Source organism: Diuraphis noxia, unplaced genomic scaffold (assembly GCF_037042655.1).
Source record: "Diuraphis noxia isolate RWA-SAM2 unplaced genomic scaffold, SU_Dnox_SAM2 contig0004, whole genome shotgun sequence".
Classification (NCBI taxonomy): domain Eukaryota; kingdom Metazoa; phylum Arthropoda; class Insecta; order Hemiptera; family Aphididae; genus Diuraphis; species Diuraphis noxia.
In genome coordinates, this window is record NW_028301714.1 from 24901242 (window position 1) to 24924847 (window position 23606).

Sequence of the window (23606 nt, forward strand, 5' to 3'; positions counted from 1 at the left end):
CTGTATAATTATTAAATAACATTTAAATAAAAGACGAGTATAATATATATAAGATAATATATTTCAATCAAATAATTACTTTTCATGTTTGTTAAATATAGTATAACTAGTATAGTCTTTTAACAAAAATTGATAAAATACAAATTTTCTATTATTAAGATCACTGTTTTATTTTAATGAAGAACGTTTATCAAGAAATCTTGAAATGCGGGTCTTATTGTACAAATACGGTTGGATAACTCCTAATAATATTATATGCACACATCAGATTCACTTAAAATGGTCAACCACGCGCACGGAAAGGATCAATTTGAACTATTTTAAGAGTCAAAGAACAAATTATGTTTTAGTAATGTGTAGATGCTGGATACGTATATAAATCATTGTTTTTTACGCTTTTTGAGGTACTAAACTATATCTTTACCAATTAAAATAACGCGTATGTATAAATAATGCACTACATAACGGAGTTATTGTACTTAAACCTGATATATAGGTTTATACAAATATTCGGTTCTGATCTTTCTTTATTTGCATATAGTATATATCCTCTACCCTATTAGCTCTGTATACACTGTACATTTTCTTCAAGCAAATAATATAATATATTATAGTGTACACTCGAGAGTACAGTCTATGTTTATTACCATGTTTAGCTTTTGATCCGCAATGCCGTGCTGTATTTATGACTTATACATATACATAATTAAAAAAGACTTAATACGCACGATTCGTATTTAAAAAAAAAAGTATTCGGTGCCTGTATACAACAATATTATGTTATAACCTTATTTAACAACCTTATGTAGGTACCCAGTCACGCCGGACTACAAAGAATTCCGTATGGCGAATATCAAATTTTAATAGTATAGCTACCCATTTACCAATTAGTGTACGCAAGGTAGGGGACTGAAACCATGTATATTATATTTACACGAATATATATTTTTTTATAAAACGAATTATCAGTAATATATGATATAGGTGTTCAGTGTTCACTTAATTATTTTAATCTCAATCATATGGGCTATTGGTACCAGGCTATATGTGCCATTCACCCAGTACCCAACCCTTCCCCACAAATAATTCACTATGACAGTCGCCATACTTGGGTATCTAAAATTATACCTCGTGCTATGTAACAATAAGTACATATATAGATAAAGGTATATTATAAATCCGGATTTCCATTGTACCGTATCGTATTAAGGAGAATATATTGTTGTATACCTAATCAACTATAATAATGATACGGGGTGTTTGCGTTATTATAAATGACTATGACGATGTTATATTACCGTGGTTTCGAACGTTGACTCGAGTTTGCGGAATTTGAATAGTACGACGTAAGACGAGATGCCGGCAACGGCTAATTTCCTGCTCTCCGGACAGAATGACAACAGTTGCACGGAAAATTGATCTTCATCACCACCTTCCGGTGATTTCGACCTGGCTTTTTCGAACACCTTGGCAGTTTTCAGTTTGTACAGCACTTGTAGACTGCCAGCACTCGCGTCCCAAAACCGAACGCTACCGTCCGTGTGTCTGTAACGGTAGCACGAATCATGCAATTATTAACAATGGTGTATTATATATTGTGGTAAAAACTCTAAAAATGTGCATAATGATTGGCACATTATGAATGCATTCATTATGTAGTCACGAGGATATATTTTGTGTCTATATGTGAAAGCGACGTATAAAGTTATTTTGGTTACAATTGAAGTTAGATATTTATTAATCAGAATCGCTTTTAAATTCAATAAGCAAAGGTCTGAAAGCCATTAAAAAAAGTCCCATTTCATTCGCATTCACCAGAACTCGGCAGAATAATAATTTAAAATTTATTTTAATTTGTCAATCTATTCCTCTCACGAATACCGTCACGAACTGTTGAACTTTCTACACAAACTTTTCTAAACGCGATATTATTATTATTATGAAGTTCTATAAAGTAATTTAAAATTTCGTGAATTCTGCTCTTTTCATTAAATACGGTCCACTTACTACAACATTTTTTTCACGACGTTGAGCAAACCTTTTTACTATATATCCTTTAAGTTTTGGGTAATTGGATAAACTCTGGATTTTGTCATTCGATCGCTCTAAAATAACCACAACAGTAGTTGAAATAACCACGTATATAATCGGATTATTTGCGGTGGAAAAACAATCGAGGTATCAAGGGTCACAATATATTTATTGTTTTGAAGTACCAAAGAATAAATAGCATTGTGCTTAATAAATACATAATTAATATAATATGATCATCTTGAGGGGGTATATATTTTATAATTTTTGATGTAAACTTGTTTCTTCTAAACATTCCAGTTATCGCGACTCTGTGTCGATCATTGTTTATCATCGGTGTCAATGTCAAATCTACATACACATAGTTAATAACTAAGATTCAAGTTATTATAAAGTATGCTTCAGCACAATAATAACGAGACATAATAATATGACAAAACGACAGATTTTCAATCGTATACAATTTATTTAAGCCCTGTAAAATACCAACGGTTCTCGGACCTCTTTTGATTTTTTTAAATTTAAAAAATCAACAGTAGGATAGATTTTGTTTTATTGTTTTTTTTTATGTAATTATATAAAATCGATTTAATAAATTAATTTTTTTTGTCAAACGTCATTCAAGTACGGTGGCTATAGACATTTAATACGTACATAAAAGTACAAAATGTTATTAAATAAAGACTAATAGTATATACACTATAACAAACTTAACACACCGCTGTTGTGCGAATGACACAATAATATAATGTACGTATAATTACGGGAGTGCAATTGAATCGTAAATACAAATAGTATAGGTACATAATATAATGTATATAGGGTACCCATAGTGGTGGGTGGAGGCTGTTGGACCGGAATTATAAGAGCCCAGCTATTTAACGCACCTGTTAAATGAATTATGAATGGCCGTTTGAAATTTTGAAAGTTGTATAGAAATACTTATTGGACGTGTATGGGATACACGTATGACTTGTAATTTATCGGAAGTTTTGTATGGCGCCCTCAAAAATATTTAGAATAAGGACTAAAAGTTTGATGTGGGGTCTTGTATGTGATATAATATATATTCGTAGATTACTCACCCCGTGAGAATTATCTCGTTGTAGCTGCACGATGTCGGGCTCCACTCACCACCGGCAATGGGCCACTTGTTCTCGCTGTAGCCGGTCCGCTTGGATGCGGACCTCGAACCGACCGAATAGAAAGCAGGTATCAAGTCTGAAGGGCAATCGGCGATGTAATGGACGCATGACACGGGTGATTCGTGAATGTCCATCGGGTGTGGGTTCTCGAAACACGGGTACCCTGAGCTGAGCAGGTCGATCAGCACCAGGTCGTTTTGCATGAGTACCGCTACGGCATACGGCTCTTGGACGTCTGATGCCACGGAACCGAGAAATAATTAACGATTAATAACTAATAAAGCTATAAGCCAGTTTAAGTACGCGACGAATGTGTTATTTTAATACAATCTAAGGTGATGATGACGACGACGACGACGTAAACCTAGTTAACGCGCAAGGGGATGGCCACCTTTTAAATATAATAAAAATATATTATAATCGAGAAGGACTTCCGTCAGCAGCGTTTGTGGGATTGATCGATATAGGGGTTGAAAAATCAATCTACCTATCACGCTAATTTATAAATAGCTATTTATCGAAACAGAATCGAACCTAACTTAACGCGAAATCTTCCCCGTTCATATATAAGTAAATATTTCGTTATATTATAATATGTAATGAATTTATTTGTTTATATTAATTTTTCAATTTGGTCATTATAACTTTTGATTATTTATAATCTATCCTCCTCTAATTAAATACAAAGAAGTGAAGACTTCTCAATCAAAGGGTACATCTAAATCTATACCTACGTTAAAATTAAGTAAAAACCGATGGAATACATATTAAAGGTATCGATATTATAAATGTCTTCCACGTGGAATTTCGTGAAAAATGAATATAGAGTGGGATAAAAACAAATTACATCAGGGTGAACACATACCACGTAATACTTATATAATGATTAAATTATATTGATAAAGTGCAGTGTCATAGTCGTCAGACAATTGTAATAGCTATTTTTCTTTTCAAAGAATATTTCATTGATATTTTTAACATTCAGAAAACAAATAATAGTATATTTAAATAATGCAATAGTAGGTACTAATGTTTACGATCTTGCCGTGTAGAAACCGAATTACCAAACAGACAACAGTGTTTAAAATGTAAGTCTTCTGACTACACACGCGACGACAAGAGGTTGTTTGTCTGTCATCTATTTTTTTAGGTTGAGTAAGTTAGTTTTCGTGTCCAAATATTATAATAAATTTTCCTTTGCACGCGTAAGCACTTTAAAATTGCATATACTTCTATTCCTTATCAGTATAACAACCATTTAGTTGTTGATAACCTATACATCTTTATAGATTAAATAAATATGTAATACTATATAATATTTTAATATTTTGTGTGGTGCAAGTGAAGGTCGGACCTGAGACTATATATCCGTTCTCATAAGATTCCGTAAAGAATCGTATAGTGCGTTATTTGTAAAATATTAAAATGTTTAATTTAAACGAAGTAATATTTTAGAAATAAATCATTTTATTTTTAACAAAGAGCGTTTTAATTAATTTTTCAGAGATTTTATATCTATTATCTACAAATTTAGTCTATAAAATGTTTCCATATTGGAAATTGTAGTTAACGAATACACAACGCAGTGTTTTATACACGTTTAAAGAATGCTGTTTGAAATATATTTCTTTATTACCTCGTTTATATGATGGCGTTAAAACGGTTTAAAATTCTTAAACTTTATAGTGCGAGCGTTTTGACACCATCATTTAATTTAAACGCTGTATAAACGTTGATGATAACTGAATATTAGAGATATTTGGTGATAGAGAAATATTTTTTGATCCTGGAAGTTGGAGATGACGTTTACGGTAAAAAAACAACTAAAATAATAACGTTCCGAACACTGCTGTGACGATAACTCAGAACTGAGAAACTATGCGAGCATTTCAAGCTACAATTCAAGACGCACTTAAGGTCTCAAAACCAATTATAATAGCGATGTGAGCTGGCACGTGTGGCGTTTATACTGCACGTGATACGCGCCTTATCTCGAACACCGGTAAACATATTATATTAAAGTCGCTAGAGAGACGGTATGATAACCACGGAAGATATGATATATTATGCATAATGCATATTTCGGTTTTCAAAGCTAACCCGACCGATAATTTGGTTAACTGACTTAGGTATCGAATAAACTTGTATGAGATACACTATAATTAATATCGTCGTAGAGGGCAGAGGCGTAGGTATTTATAAATTATTATTACTCGATAGGTCACTAGGGGAATAGATGAATAGATGAAGTAAAATGAGAAATAATACAAATTCGTATTTAATTATGTTTATTATGTTGTCGATAAGTACGACCCTATATGTAATAATGCAGTGTATAATTCTGTTTAAGGGTCCAATTGAACGCCACTAACCTTTGCTGACCCGTAAATAACACTCCTCTGACATGCACACATCGACAAAGAAACGTATAATTTTATTACACTTATTACATAAATATATAGGTACTAACCGCTGTTGTAAGGACTTTCGCACAGCGTAACGAAGTCGACGATGTTGTGGTCCATTTCGAGAACGGTAGTCGTTTTCCCGTGCATGATCGTTATGCTGGGCACGCGTCCAGCAGTATCGGCGGTCAACCCTCCAGAAAATATCAAATACGATTCACTGGCAATGACATATATAACGGAAAATAGTGAGAACAGTATGATTTAAAAGCACAAGGGTAGCATTAAAAATAAAAAATTATATTATTTATATACTGTATACACATTATATAAAGTAGCATAAGCAAAGTAAATTATTGCACATCAGCGAAAAATCCAATAATAATAACAATAATAGTAGATAGGTACTGCCATTATGTCCGTTAATGACAGTTGAATCATATTAATGATTGTGAATTAATATTTTTAATTATTACACATTTACCCGGATTTCGATGATTTCCACTCGACTTTTTGAATGGGCTTGCATGATTCTGATTTGTTTTTTGCTAAAACAAAAAAAAAAACAAATAAATGAATGTATAAACTAATAAAACAAGAAGATTATACATTTATATGTTTGTTCAAAAATATTGATTTGTTTTTTTTTTTGATGGGGACGGGGGTTGAAAGGGGTAGTTAAAAATACTTGTGTTTAACTTGGGGAAAAAATATTAAATTAATTAGGTTGAAGGCTTAAGTTAAAGGTCCATTTTAAGTTCTTAATTATACAGGTTAAAGCGTTTATTAACTTTATTTTTAAATGGCAAGTAAATAAAAATAATAATAATTAACTTAATCATTATCATTATCAAATTTTGCTGACCGTAAAACCTAAAAAAGAATGCAAGGGCTACATAAAAAAGTTAATTATAAATTGAATTGTTACGAACCAACTTTTGAAAAATAGAATCTCTTTAAAAAATAATTTTGTTTAAATATTTTACCATAAAAGAACATAATTTTAAAATCAGAACGGAAGAAAAAACTGCATAGTTAGACGTTAGCGATTCTACAAGTTATTTCTTAAAGAAACATTATCTAATATTTTTTGTTCTAGTAATTAAAATAGTATAAAACAATACATCTACTATGTGTTTAATAAATAATAATATAATAACTGAAACTCATCAATATTTATTTAAATAAATACCGTATGCGAATTGTTTAAAAATGAGAAAACAATTTTTTCAGATTATTAAAATTTTGATTTCGTACTATTTTTATGCGAATGTATGAAAATAATGTACCTGCCTATGTTGAAACAAACATAATATTTTTGATTCACAAAAGTATAAATAGCATTTTTATTTTAAATTCATATTAATGTAATGAAATAATATAATAGCATTTAAGTTTTAATTACATACTATTATTTGACATTAATTACATTACCTATGGAAATTTTTACTTGATAATAATACATAATATTTATATGATATAATAATATGATTTATGAACATCGTAATAATACTAAAATATGCAAAATCTAAAAATATTTTTTAACTAAGTTTATAATATGCTGTACAGTGTACACTATAATAGGTTTTTTTATATAAAACTAGATTTCAGATGATATATGTTTAAATATTTTAGTAATTTTTAAAATAGGTAATGCAAATATTCCATAAAGTAATTATTGGCCGGATGACTACCGTTATAAACAGTATTATTGATATCACTATCAACTATATTATAATCAATATTATATTATATTAAATCAATCTAGATATTGTTAATATAAAAAATATTCACCATGAGGATAAATTATGTTTGCTGGTTTTGTAGATGGCTTGACATTCCACGTAGTAAGACTGCCATCATTGTGACTGCACGTGAACTGTTTTCCTTCAAAATGCCAATCTATAGACTTGAGCGAGTCACCCCATTGCCAGCGGCATTCGGGTTTCTTTGTCTTCAGGTCCCACAACACCATTAGACCAGTCTCGAATCCAATGAGCAGCTAACAAAAAGTATTTAACAGATTCATTAAATTATATAATTTTATTACGTAATTTGACGTTATTACAGGATTATGACCCTTAAAAACTAGGCTCTGAGAGTGTGTTAGTCTATTAAAGTCAGACTGTTTTACATAAAAATAAAATTATGTTATATAATTTTTTACGAATAATATCAATTGATGTTACCCAACATTTTTTTTTTTTATTATTACATTTTTTCTATTGTTAATAATATTACAAGGAGGCTAAGGAGGATTTAGACCCCCAAAAACCTGCCAAGTACCCTCAAATCGAGTTCTTATCAAATAACTGCCTATACAATCACTATTTTCTTTTTTTTCTACAGTTTTTAAATTGACCACAATAAATATTATTGAAAAAATAGATTATAAACAATTTTGTGTCTTTTGTACGGCGTATTTCTAATTTGTGATATAAATACGTGCAATAATAATTTTTTGCTGTAGAAACTGTGGTGACAGAACAATATGACTAGACACTAGACAGTGAAATATTTTACCACATATTTAAAGCTCCGTCAGCCCAAACCTATAATACTGAATCGTCAATTCGAGGGTAACATTTGGGTTAAAAATTCTAAGCTGTACATTAAAAATCGGTTACTTATTTTCAAAAAAAAAAAAAAAAAAATACGAAATACGAAATTTCACTTTCGAGGTGCTAGGCTGACATAGCTCATGTTTGACGTTTTTTTGTATCGCAGCTGTGTATTTTATTCCGTTCGCAGAATATATTCAAAGTTAATAGTTAGATATTAAGTTGTATATATTGCATGTAAATAATGATAAACATAATAATTTGCATTTTTTGTCTGTCGATAAGATAATTATAGTAGGGAAAGAAGAGGAGGTCAATTCCACGTTTTTAATCAATATTATGAGGGACAAGTTAATTTTAACAAATTAAGCCTAAATACACCTAATTTCGTAAGAACAAAAAAAAAGAATTTCGGTTGTGTTGAACAAATAAATCAGGGATAGTATTGAATCCAAATTAACGTATTATAGAATATATAAAATTCAAAAAAAATTAAATAAATACTTGAGAGGTGGATTATGTGTTTGAAGTGTTTGTATTTGTAAAAAGCAAATATTAACCTAATGTCAGTCGTACCCTCCGTACTTTACTGTTATTAAGTCATATTATTTTCCAAGCATTATTTGTATTCTATTCTGGCTGTTCCCACCGATCAGAATAAGTAGAATAACCATTAATACAATTTGAATTTGTATAATATCTTTTCTTTTTGGCGTTTAATCATGGCCAATGTAGTCACCCCAAGTACGTTCAGAGAGGCTCCAGTGAAAAAACAAAACAATCCCTCATAACTTATTTATAAAATACAAGTTTGGTAATGTCACAACACAATATAATTTTTTCCGTCCATGCAGAAAAGCAAATAAAATAAAAGTTGAATTATCAAAGATATTACAAATAGCTTACTCATTATGAAATCAAATGTTGACAAAAAAACAAAAATAATAATAATAATAATAATAATCTGAATACACATAATCAACAGAAAACGTTACACAATCAAATTCCTTAAAGTCAACATTTTCGATCGTTAGTATAAATGTATAGGTCATATTCATATTATATATAAAGAATCCATTATACCATTATACAGTTGTGTGCGAATGAAATCATTGTGATTTGATACACGAGTCTTATTTTTCGTTTTGAATGAAAAGCGAATAAAATGTTAAATAATGAGTTCTTTATACTGTTCACGTTAAAGTGGTTAGCTCAATGAACATTGGTAGAATTGAATTAATTACCGAAGCCGAAGTATGACGTAAAATTTAAAAAAGAAAACCCACTCGAAACCTATCCATGAAATTTCCATTCATATATACGGAAAAACACACTCGCGTACCTGCACTTAAATACCTATATAGTCATATAGATACCTTTAAAATATTTACAAAGGCTTTTATAATGCAAAAAAGATACTGCAGTAGTGCAGTATACGGTTTTAATCGATACACACTGACTTAAAGTTAAAGGCTCGTGTTCTTCAACACCGACTTCTTGACGATGATGTAATTATAATAATTAATAATACACGTATAAACCGCACATAATTTAGATTATTTTCTGTTACCGTGCTTATACTAATAGTAGCTATACTACTTAAAGGGCCTGAAATCATACAGGAAAAAACCAGATTTTAAATACAGGGTATTCCAATTTTGAAAATAATAATGTCTGGTGCTTTGATTTTTTTTAATGTTATTTTTTATTTTTTAATATATTAGCAATAAAGTGAAAGTTCATAATATAATATTTTATTTTATAATTTTCCTATAAGGATTAATTATAATCATAACAACTATAATTCCTTCTAACCTAAATAGAAGTCAAGAATCTTTTACAATATAACTGAGAACCAGATCGGAAAAATCACGAATTACCATTTCCTAGAATACAGCCATGCATAATAATATAATATTTTTTATACTACAGATCTGCGGTTAATGCATAATCTATAAAATACGTCTCATCCAGCGATAGAACTTTTTAAATTCTATTAATTAATATTCTCGTTTATAAACCAAAGTTCTTGTTTTCAATAAAATTTCTAACCTTCCAATATACAGACATAATATTACATAATATAACGTAATGTTATGCAAGAAGCCAATAATCTGACATGTGTCGGTAATCAGAGATAAATAAACACTGTATACGAGTTTATCGTGTATACATAATTGATCTATATAATATATAATATATACGGATTCGAGATAAGTGTGTGTGTGTGTGTGTGTGTGTGTGTGTACGATATAATAATATATAATATACATATACGTAGATTTACCTTGCTGGAATCTGCAGGATTATCGCTCAGGTGCACGATGGGCCCTGGATGAGTGGGTCTGGTCCTAAAACAACAACAAAATAAACGCAATTTAGATTTAAACAACCTTGAACAGGTAATTGCGGGCAAGGCCAGGGGAAGCGAGAGCGACAAGCGGTGGAAGATGAAAAGGCGTAGGAGAAAGATGAGGTAGCCGGTGAAAGTACGCAGGGGAGGGGGTAGAAATTAATTTCGAACATTCGGACTCTGGGGCCGAAGTTGTGCACCGAAATTTATTGCCACTGCACTTAAATCCGGGACATATAATGGGATTATACACGTACCGACGTTCATTTTCCGGTCCACAAATAACTACGGTTAGGGAGAAGGTCTAATACCGTAATATATGAATGAGCGACGCGTTATTAACGACTGGAAAGGAAATGAAATAAAAAACAATATACACACCTTCCCGCGTCACCGTTAATGAGGAGGAATGCGCATGTATATAGGCATTATACACATATACATATAAATCATACATGACTTATATTATAATATACCTACTACACCGGTGGTTATTGTGAGTGCTCGAGGATGGAAAAACAGCGTTATTTCCACCTCACCATTCTCGATGTGCATACACCTATAACCCGCTACCGACACCCCTGAACCTAACCTCTTATATATACACACACTTGTTCTAAACACATTATCATTTTGTTCATGATTTATTATAACCCAACTGCTCGCTGCCCGTTGATCGCATCGTAAACGAACTGTAGAAGAATTATTTTTACACGCTATATCTACTTATAGATTTCATTAATCTATAGCTTTTGCGGTCACCTGCAATATATGCCTACACGTGTAAAGTAGGTATTATAATGCAAGCCTTTTCACTTTCCGATTTTATGCAACGACGTTTCAATATACCTATAGTTAGGTCTCCGAAATTCGAAATATTTGCACGTTTATAATAACGGTCCGATAAAGATCGCCGGCTTCTTTTTTCATTCAACCGGGATAAAAAGTGTGCGAATATTATTTCAATTCGTAGTTTCACCGTGCAGTGTGATTTAATATTTCCTGACACATTTTGTACGTTTTGCCCAGTTTTTTTTTATACATTTATTTTACCGCATTAGATCATCAACTCGCTGCGGTTTTTGTACGGCATTTATGAAAACTTTTGTTGCACACATAAACTTTCATCAAAGAAGAATACGTTATTTCTGCCACTATTGTGTTGTCTATACGCCATTACTACCAAAAATGCTATAAATGTATTACACCACTATACCACCACCACTACTACTAATACTTTGTATTCTACTACTACGCGGCCTATAATGCAGAGTTAGGTATACGAACGTAAAGAATTCGTTTAAAGTTTTAATATGTATACATACTTGAATGTTTGAAAAGTTTACGAGTAACAAAAACAACAGACCATTTTGTAGATCATAAATCGTTTTTTTTTTTAAATTTTTTATTTATGTGTATGATTAATAAATCTACCGTCGGTTTTTGCGGCAAGGACTCGCATTAATAGTGATGGGACTATACCGAGGACGCGGTCGAAGTGCAAACCCTATTCTGACAGTTTCGTAAAAGGGTGTGCTTAAGGAGGTCGTAATACCGTCGGTGATTATTTAAAACCGACAACGGCGTTAAAGAACAAATAAACTTATATAGACGCTTTTGCGCAGACGTTTATAATAATAAACGGTCTATATAAATATATAATATACATATTATATTATATGCTGCAGGATGGGCACACTGAGAACAATACCATGTACCATAATATATCTCACGTACGCATACAATGCGCGTTGATTCGAACGTTGTCACACGTCATTACTCGTTGTGTGCACATGATATATGCCCATCACGCCACCGTATCGGCGCTAACTAATACGACCAACAGTAATAATTTACATTATACACGCGATCCAAATAATAAATGATATCCGGAATAGAATATTCTCGGATCGATACTACTGCGGCAGGATATCCATCAGCGGACCGGACCGTCAAATTACCTCGTACCATCATCAGAAATGGTTGCCTGCACAGCTAGTCATATAAGTATCCTGCAGGATGCGGCTCGGCGTGTAAGATCATATATAATATCGTATCGGCCTTACGATATAACAATTAACAATATGTTAGATTTAGTCCGATGATTCCCTGCAGCAGTAATTCGTTCTGAGTACACGCAGTGTTGCGTCACGATGACACTGCAGAGCGCTTTAAATAAACTGCCCCTTACGCAATAACGAGTGTGCGAGAATCAGTGCATTATAGGCACCTAACCTACTCAAGTGACACGTGCAGTACAAAACACAAAACGTGATTTATATAAGACTAGATAATCAAATGGTAAATAGTTATAACCATTGTAGGTATATCTGCAGCGGCGTACAGACATGTACATTATAGAAAAACGTGCAATGGCATTTTTCAGGTGGTAAATTATTTTTTTCCTCCCTTCACTACGAAATATGGTCAACACTTAACCGCGATAATCAGCCGCTCCCTCTCACTCAGTGTGTACGTAACCAGAGGTATCCTTATATGCCGCTGACTCACTTGTCAATCAAACATTATTAACAAAATCCGAACACTAAATAACCGTTTCCGACTTTTTCGGCCACTTCTAATATCTAAGCACTTAAAACCCTCCCAAAAAAACTCCTATTAAGGCGCGTTCCGTGATAGGGAATATAACTATGTGGTTTTGTCAAAACTTTTAACATCAATCGCATTCAAAGATTCCAATCTAAAAATTTAACGAAAACTCCGTCGAACGAATACTAACTAGTACAAAATTATACATTGTATGTGATTAGAGTGTATTTATACTGATATCAGTTTTGCAAGTACCAAGTGGAAAACCATGACAAGCTGAATAATTTAAAATTAAATTAATACCATACAGGTATAAAGGACGAATGGTGTTGTGTATTTTAAACGAGCGCTGAGAGACGTTTCGTCTCGGATTAATTCCTGCAAAGTGTCGCCTAGTTTAATTGAATATGAGGAAAATATACACAGCTTAATTCATTAAAGAATTCATTTTAACATTTTAACTCCGGATACGTTGGAAATTCAACTGTCTCCGTAGTGATGAGGCAGTCTCTTACAATGGATGGTTGGAATTAAAAAAAAAAATACAATACAATACAATACAATACGCATATTATATACAAGTTGCACAATATCAGGCAGAAACGCGCTGAGCGTACGCGTGCTGGCCGCAGTTGCTAGCTCATCCCGGATGGGTGACCACCCGGGATTTTTAGCAACATATTCTTGCAACACATACACAAACACGTGTTACAACACTACTAAATTAAAATATACAAAAATAACTCCTACCATACCACCCCACGCCCAATGGCCCATGTTACCACGGGTCTCTCTAATAAAGAAAAATGTTGCACAATAATTGAATGCAATACACTCGGTTGCAGTATATAGTCGATGGGTTATTTAAGTCTTAATAGTTAACACGACATAAGTCACCAAACAAGCTGCAGTGTTTTTTGTCCGGAAAATCAGCGTCGATACGTACGTTTATAACGATATGATATTATTATTATTATTATGTAGGTATAATGGCCGAATGCAACGCGAATAAACCGTAATGGGTGCATACCAGCTACCTACCTACCTATAATAATAATAGTAATAAAAAAATATATAATATCATTAAGATATTGCGGTCACCGTCCACGAAGAGTGGAGGAATGGAAGCCAGGAAACGTGCAACAATAATAAAACATCTAATGTAAATACGACGTCTAGACTTGGGGCGGGTCCTTCACAACGGTGGCCCTCGGCGAACCCAAAACATTGTCGACTGCGACTACTCCGAAAAATTGATAGGTATTAGGTGATATACGCGTGCCCTGCAGCAAGACACGAGCACCTACTCGAGCTCTATTTACGTAAATACATTTTTAAGACGCGGAATTCGCAAATCTAAATCCTACCACCGCAATTATTATTGACGTGTTTATGTGTTACGGTTGAACTAAACATGTGCCTATGTATACATATAGAACCTATATTAGGCCATTTAGCGAAATCAAAAATTGAGCAGCACACGTACTCACCCGCGGTACTTCGTAAGTTGTTGTCCCGAAGCAAACACGCGCGGGTCGGTCCCACAATAATTATACCACACGTACATATACCTATAATGTTAAACCGACGTTAGACCGTAATTAATGCAATTGATACGGTTCAGGCTATAGAGGCGTACGCGGAGTGTTCCATTTAACGCAAAACACTCACGTTTTCAGAAACGTTTTTGAAAATAATTCTTTCACAACATTTTAAATCGTTGCAATACAACATTTCTTAATAATCTATTTTTTTTATTATTTTCTTGTATACTCGGTGTTTTGTTAAAAATTAATTTCATATTCCATAATAATATAGTAGAATATTAATCTGAGTATTTCGAACTACACAAATCAAATTTCATACATGTCACAAGCAGGACATTTAGTTACTATAAATATTTTAAGTTTAGTTGACCGGAATAGAGGATGAACATTTTCAGTGTACCCCTGGTATCACAGATCACTTCACTCTGTGGAACTTTAAATACTTATAATTCATAGACTACTCGTCCAAAATTCTAATTATATACATCTAAATAATCCAAAAAATATTAATTGTATTAGGATATCGAATTAAAAATGCATGTTGTCATCAAAAAAGTAAAAAAAAAATTAAATTGATAACGATAAAATTAGTAAGAAACACATTTTTTTATAAAAACACACACACACACACACACAGATACGCTTCGAAATTCGAATAATTAGGTACGTGTTTAACGACTAGTGACTAGCTACGGAGCAACCACAAAAATGTTTGTTTATACATTATAATTCATACAAATATTATTAAATATTCACACATCGCGTATTTATAATATATACAATATACATCCACATATTATAATAACAGTATCGTCTATCGTTTGTTCGCTGTTTTGAACGATGAATATTTATGAATTACGATGTTATAATGTCGCGAGACTTTGTCATAATGTTATTATCATGTATAGATGATAATAATGTAGGTAGGTAGATGGATAAGTACATTTTAAATTTGGACGAAGATGAAACGAAACAAAATAAATAAGCGACAAGCGTAATTGATGCTTTAAGTTTAAGAGATTTAGCTTTATGCAGTATGTGCATCGGATACATATTATATTTATGTTACGATAAATGTATTATGTATATATAATATTAATAATACTATTATTCAAACAATCGCGGTATTAGTGTATTACAGTTTCGACAAAGAGTTTCGTACAAAACGATTTGGGTGTGATGTTTGTATTATACATGACCGTAAACCGTCACGGTAAAATGTTTGAGACGGAAACAAAATAATATGATACATTTTCCGTTTTCAATCGTTGATTGTAAATAAAAATAAAACCGAACAACGCTGACGTTTATTAACAATCAGTTTCTTTTGCACGCCATGTCACCACGAGGGGATATAATATATCCCATAATATGTAATACGACAAGGTCTGCCCTCCATTATTTTTTATTAATATGTTTATTTCTTAATAATATTTAATGGTAAATTACTTACAGGCTCCAGTTACAGATTAGGTTGGTGAATTGGACTTTTTTTTTTTTGAAGGGGCGGTGTGAGATGTGACGATGTGAGATTTTATCCAGTAAAATACATACATAATATATATACATGAGTTTGCTCAAGTTATTTTAATTAAAACTTGTTTTGACTTAAATACTTGAAATGTATTAAATATACTAATTCTTACTAGATGTAGTTATATGGTTTTATCGATAAACATGTTAAACGCAATAAACTGTAATAGGTTATTAGCATATTATCAGTGTGTTCTCTATATAAACATAAAACCATTGAGAATCGTAACAAAAGATAAATAGTTTTTATTTTTTCTTGCGAGGAAAATAAAAATAATTAGTCAATTGTTTTAGACTGTATAGTCGTTCTTCGAAGTAATAAAATGAGAAATTTATAATTTCCGGGATAATGTTGACATCGCCATTTTTTTTTATATAGCTGCACACACTAGGAATACGGCAACATTTCAATTGAATATGAAAAAAAAAAAAACTTAAACGCAAGGTTCTTTTTCGTGAAGTATTTATCAGAAAGAGTTAGGAACATTTTAGTTTATATTACAAAGAGCCAAAAATTGCGACTAGAATGCTAATTTCAAATTTAAATTAAATTATCAGTCGTTTAAAGTGAAAATATACAGTACCTAGTTCTCATAATTTGAACTTGAAATGCTTGATATGAAATAAAAAATTACTGGCATCTTTAACCACGTTGTAAAATGTTATCACTAAATCAGCGTTTTGAAACTTTCCCTCCGCCGAACCCCTTAGAATATACCTGATAAAACCCATTGCGGACCCCGTGATCAAAATAACCTAACCTAACAATAATAAATAATAGTTCGGGAATCACCTTCGGCATATAGCTGATTACAGTTTGGGAAACAATGAACTAAATAACAATAAATTGTTCATATCATCTATCAGCAAGTATCTAATCATGTACTTTATACAATGAATCGTGTTAAAATTATAATGAGAGTAGTCCACAGTACTTTTAATGCTGCAGTAATACCCAAGTACTCCAATTCGAAATTATGTATATAAACTGCAAAATGTAACCCTCCTTAAAATAAAGAGCATATTACCGTATAGTTATAATAAATTAAAAACAAATCTTCGTATTAAATTTTCATTAGATCTTTCCATTCGGTTGTATTTTTATGGAGTCTCCTTAGTTTATCGCATAATATATACTGTGAAGATATTTTACGCTCATTGAAGACGATCCCGAGTCTTATCGATGTCTACTATTGGAATTACATAATCATATATTTTACGGCGATTTAATGTTTTCGATTCGAGTGCGGCGTCATAAAAACGTTAATCGACCGGCGTACGAATTTAACGAGTTTGGCGAGAAGCCTCTACAATATACAATAATATCAAAGAGTAAAATAATAATAAAAATAAAATTATATACTATTATACTAAATACGACATAATATTATAATGATACGAAATATACGTATACTAGAGAGAGAGTGATAGAGACGAAAACGAGTAAAAATATCGGTTTCGAAGTTTTGCTGGAATTTTAAAAGCTTGCAAAAAAAGCATTGCAATCGCAATTTCGGATGTCATTAACCAGTAACCACACATAATACGACAACAGAAACGACATGGTTGACATCCATGTTACCCGTAGCCGTATCACTGTAAACTTTTGCCAAGTCAACGCATTTAATTGCAGGCTGCGGCAACAATAATAATTATAATAACGTTATAGTATTGTACTTATATCTATTTTAAATCCTGTAATATAATAATACTCAACTAATATTGTCCGCGACATGTTAATCATCAATGACATCAATAGGTATTAGGGTATAGTTAGTTCACGGCGCGGCGTTCGTGCGGCATAATACAATATCGTATATCATATTTGTATATGATACATGATGCAGGATTTAAAATATTATAAACTATATACGTTCACCATGATATACCTACACGAGTGCAAGCAGGTTAACCGTCAAAAACTTAATTTCTAATTATTAATATCTATCATCCGTATTAAACATCTTGCAGTTAGATTGACACATTTAGTATTTTTTGGTTTATATACAATTGAAAATAAAATTATATTTTTACGTGTTACTTATAAAAACTATTAAACAACGTGGAGTGATGAAATTGTGGATATTTCATGTCTTTTAATAAGTTACTTCAAAATATTTTTACATTTTAAAAAATCATAAAAGATAAGCCACTTAAACTTAGATGAATATTTTTAAAACCAAATGTTTTCTAAACACCAGATTTACAAATTGGTTATTTTGAATTGTTCAAACAATTTTTTTATCAGATTTTAATTTTATAATTATCAGCATTATATAAAAAAAAAAAAAAATGTTTTGTTATTAATTTAGCATACATGTCAATAAATTAAAGATAAACAAAATATTGACTAGAATGAGTTATTTAATTTGTCAGATCTTCCTGTTACACTATGTATATATGGGTAATATTTTGAATTTTCAATTAAAACTGATTAATAAAGTGAAAATAAGAATAAAAAAATAAAAAAATTTAAAACCGTGATATCGTGTGTTGTCTCCTAGAAAATCATAACAGTTCACTGTGTGTATTAATTAATAGCTTTAGTCGGAATAGGCTAGGTAAGTACTAACCGCATGCGTTAAATTATTTAATTGAAAATCATGTACATGTAGGTTCACGTTCACTCAGTCATTTCAATAATATTATTTAAACGAGGTGTTAATTAAATATTACAAGGTCACTCACAGTCACGTTATCATGTCTAGTGATGTTCACCTATGATATATTGCAATAGGTAGAAATATTGGATCACATACACTACCCGGTTCATTTTTTGAAGGTGGGGGAGGGAGAATAAAAATACAGAAATCCGAACATTACGAAAAATGAACAAGATACGCGTGACGTGGAAAACAGACCAAAAAAAGTATAATATGCATATAATATAAAATACTTTGGTACTGGTATAGTGATTCAGTTGATATCAAATATTATATAATCAAATTATACATTTGATTATTTATAAATTGCATGAACTAGAATTTTCATTAGGCAGAGTAAAATTGAAATTTAGTTTTAATGTATGCATTGGAAATTCGATTTTACAACATAGGTCGAATATACAAATCTTCTATTTTCATTGTATTATTATTATTTGTTTTTTAAAATGTCATGGTTTTTATTTATATTTATAAAATGTTGAATTAATTTATTATTCATGCGCTTAAATGATATGAACACACTTTTAATTGAAGCAAAATAGCTAAAAACTAGAGTTATTAAATTTCAAAGTTATTTGTTTTAAAATATAATGTTTAATCAGCAATTTACACAATAAATTACTATTCTTTTATTTAAATCGATAAGACAAAATAAATAATTAATACGAATTATAAGGTATAAACTACCTATATATACGAACATATCATGTAATTAATGTTTAGCTAATTTACTGATCAGCTTGACCACGTTAGGTAACTAAAATACAAACCAGGAGTTTTATTGATTTTTTGATAAATTAAAAATACTGCAACATAAGTTTATAAAAATGAAAAACCAAAAAATATTTAATATCATCATTTTTCTTCTTATCTGCCGGTTCTCGGTATATAAACATAACATGGAAAATAGAGCGGTACCTAATGAAAAGCCAAGAAGCATGTGGAAACCGTTTGGATTTTCCACACGGCCAAGCATATCACTTTTTATGGGTTTCAATTATCCAACTTCATTTCGACTAGGCCTAAAATACCGATTCGAGAATATCACGTACCTTATAAGCTGTATATATATATGTATGTATAATATATACAATACACATAAATGGAATATCTCGAGTGAAATGAAATAAAGTTAACGTTTCGGGATGGAAGTGTAGTGGTGAAAGGGGAAGGCAACGGTAGGGTAATGGTTTAGTGGTCTAGTGACGGCAGTTTTTAATAACATTTTATCGGATAACTTTGTTAGTAAACATAATATATGTAGAACGTTGCCACTTATTAAATACAACTCTGCTCCTAAATTATTAAAGGCTAAACTTGTTAAACATAATTTATATAGCATAATTATTATTACAGCACCGAGTCGTATTTTTGAGCCGCATCAAAGGCTTGGACCGTAAAAACCATACCTACGTAAAATGTGTTTTACCGACCTATATAATTTGTTTATCAAAGTCATTGAAATATAACGAAGTGTCTAAAGAATATAAAGCATTAGGTAACGAGAATACAAAGCTTTCAGTATAACGTACAGGGCAATAACAGCTTTTAGTACACAGTAAAAAAGGTTTGATAGAAATATGGGGTATGAAATAAATATAGGAAAACTTTTAAAATGTCTGCGCGTTTATTCGTTGAAAGAATAGCAAGAAATGTTGAAATAGAGTATATGTTATATGAAAAAATATTAAATATACAAAACTTATCTAATACGTTAAGTGATAAAGATATAGTTTATTCAAAACGAAAGTTTTGGATTCGTGGGTGTATATAAAGAAACTGTTCGCACAGTGGGTAAACGAAAATATTGTTTTATTTGTTTTATATTTATAAACCTTGTTTGTTACGTCTAATGTATCATATTTTATCGACATAATATATTATATAAATTATGGTTTATGACACAGTGAATTTCTACAAATAAAAAATTGAAATGAAAATAAACTCTGTATTAAGGTCAAAAAAGTAAAATATAAATTACTTAAGTTTATCATAGCGTAAATGGTCATTTAGTATAAATCAACAACCGTTGTATTCAGAACTTATAAAACTAACATTCTGCATAGAATTTTGTTTTATGAACCAGTGTAGAAAACTGAAAACTGAGTATATTTATCAATGCATTTTATACGGTAAAGTAAGTAATATAATAAGCATTAATAACTGTGTTCAGCAATGTCGTTGAAGATCATATGATTTATTATATTAATTCAAACTAGAATGTAATTAAATATTATAATATTACGCTTTTGCAAGGCGTAATGATTAAATAAATAAATAAAAGTATTTGATTATATTACGTTTACTAAACTACTCATCGCTTAATCATTATATATTCTCAATAAAATTTGCATATAAATTTGCATATAAATTTGCAAAAAAAAAATTAATTAAGCTTCGTATCAGTGTTTATTTTTAATTCATGCATATATAGGACCCATCATAGATTTTATTAAATATTTGTTAGCTCCGAATTTAATTAAATCTATAATACTGTAATAATACCCCTATTTTATATTTTTTATTATTCAATTTTTTAATTCAATTGTTTTAATAATAATTAATTTAATTTTGTGCAAATGACAAATTAAAAAAAAGTTAACATTTTAATTTTAGTTAAAAAAAAGCATACAATATCTCTATATATAAAAATTAATCCCTATTTCCCTTAGTCAAAGCATCACACGTGGACAGGTGGACCGATTTCGCTCATTCTTTTTTTGTTGGATTCATAATTGTCAGGAGAAGGATATTATGGATGAAAAATTAGAGAAAGTTACCGGGTTAGAGAAATTTTCATGGTGGTGATGAAATTACAGTGGCGCCATCTGCCCGGTAAAAAATAAAATAAATAATAACAAATATTTTTGGTGATCAATGGCAACCGTTTAAATAAACAAAACACAAAATAAATCATTTATTCAAAATGTTTTAGTAAGGTTGTTTTTAAAAATGTCAGCTATTAGACGTGCAAACTTAAGTTGCGGAACTAGATTATCTACAATACAACGATATACAAGTGCATAAGAAACTGACAATTAACGTGAAACGTGGTATGAACGGAATCAAAATCAACAGCAAATGAATGTTGTGTTCCATCCCTATCGAGCTGCATTTAATTATAACGAAGAAATCGATTACAATTCACAGCAAGTTGCCATTGGTCCAATGAAAGTTGTGTGTCAATATTGCAAGGCAATTAAGATGAAAAATGAAGCTCCTGGATTGTGTTGCTCTATGGGAAAGTGAAATTGACGCCATTTATACCACGTGATGAGGAAATGTAGTAAATCGAGATTCACTTATATATATACATAATATAGATGGGCAACGAAGTGAACGGCTGGACCGGTTTTGCAAATTCTTTTATATTGTGTTCGAAAATTGTCAGAAGGTTCTTTTGTAAGTAAAAATTGAGAAAGTTACTACATGGATGGTAATGAAATTATAGTGGCGCCATCTGTACAGTGAAAAAATGAGCTAAATAATAATAATATTTTTTCTGTAATCAATAGCAATCATTTAAATAAATAATTTATTTTTTATTTTACCAATTAGAATTCAATATTCATAGTTAAAACAAATTTGTTTTAAAACTGTTTTAAATTTTATCATTCACATTAGGGTTGTTATTTGATCTACAACGTTGCCTAATAAAAAGTAAATAATAACTAAAGGTGTTCTCTGAGTGAATTAATAAATCAAAAGCGTTAGTATTTTTAACGGGCAATTATTATGAAAATAAAAATTGACTTCTGTCTGTTTAACCTTTAGCATTCCAATTCCAATTGCTACGAAATTTGATATAATTATAATTGCAGTATTTATTTAAGCGTGATTATTTGAAAAATGTATAAATTACACAAATATTATAAAGCATTCAAATAAATGATAAACAGACATCATAGATATAGCTATATATATCTGTTTGTTCTATATACATTCCTAAACGGCTGGACCGATGGCGACGAAATTTAGTACAGAGTTTTATTAGACCTATGGGCAGAAGATAATAAGCTAAGTTAGAAAGTGATATGCCTAAATATTATTTAATTTAATATTTAAATTATCAGAATTATCTTTATAAAACGAAGACAATTACATAATAATATACGAAATTAAATATCGTTGTAATATTATGATATATTTTAACCACTATCTATCCTTATGTATAAAAATGTACTGCTAGCATCATCACATGAAACGAATTTAACAGACAGTATAAACTATATTAGAGGTAAGTTTTTTAACCGGATACGAAGTGCACGGGTTCAACTAATTATAAATAAAAATATAGTATTCTACAGTTACAATTATCTAGGATCTTTATTTTAAGAAAACTAAATATTTCAGTTAAACACATTTATAAATTTCTGAACACTTCCTATCATTCTTTCTTTTCAAAAGAAATAATTGTAGGTACTATACTCAAAAATGTAAAACGATTTCACGAGGCAATTTATTAAAGATTTCAGGATTTGTTCATAAATTATATTGAGAAGGTATTTGCAGTTAACCTTAAAAACTATATTATGAATTTAACTATATATGACCAATTTTCAATCAATATAGAGACTAGAATATAAGCTTTTGAAGCATTTACTCAGGAACAAGCTTTTTGAAACAAAAATACAAAATAAGAGAATACGACGTTGAAAAACCTAATAGCTTTCCTACTGCCATTCAGAGTCTCAAATGTAATTTGTTAAAACTTTAAAAGTAAAACATGAATAGCTTCTAATATTTTTATGATGTTGTGTTCATAAAAAAATACAATCATTCACGGAGGTTGAGCGAAGTTTAAAAACATTTTATTGT

The 23606-nt window shown here is 30.7% G+C and overlaps 1 protein-coding gene across 4 annotated transcripts in view; it reads right to left on the reverse strand.

The window, feature by feature from the left end:
- The window catches only part of Tomosyn (syntaxin-binding protein tomosyn), a 144139-nt gene that overhangs the window by 48447 nt on the left and 72086 nt on the right, over nt 1–23606 (reverse strand). For all 4 annotated transcript variants that reach the window (XM_089227153.1, XM_089227152.1, XM_089227151.1 and 1 more), the window contains exons 5-10: nt 10430–10493; nt 7376–7583; nt 6066–6129; nt 5647–5801; nt 3117–3411; nt 1299–1545 (exon numbers count right to left, since the gene is read on the reverse strand). In XM_089227153.1, the coding sequence (XP_089083279.1) occupies nt 1299–1545; nt 3117–3411; nt 5647–5801; nt 6066–6129; nt 7376–7583; nt 10430–10493 (1033 nt within the window). The remainder of the gene's footprint in view (nt 1–1298; nt 1546–3116; nt 3412–5646; nt 5802–6065; nt 6130–7375; nt 7584–10429; nt 10494–23606) is intronic.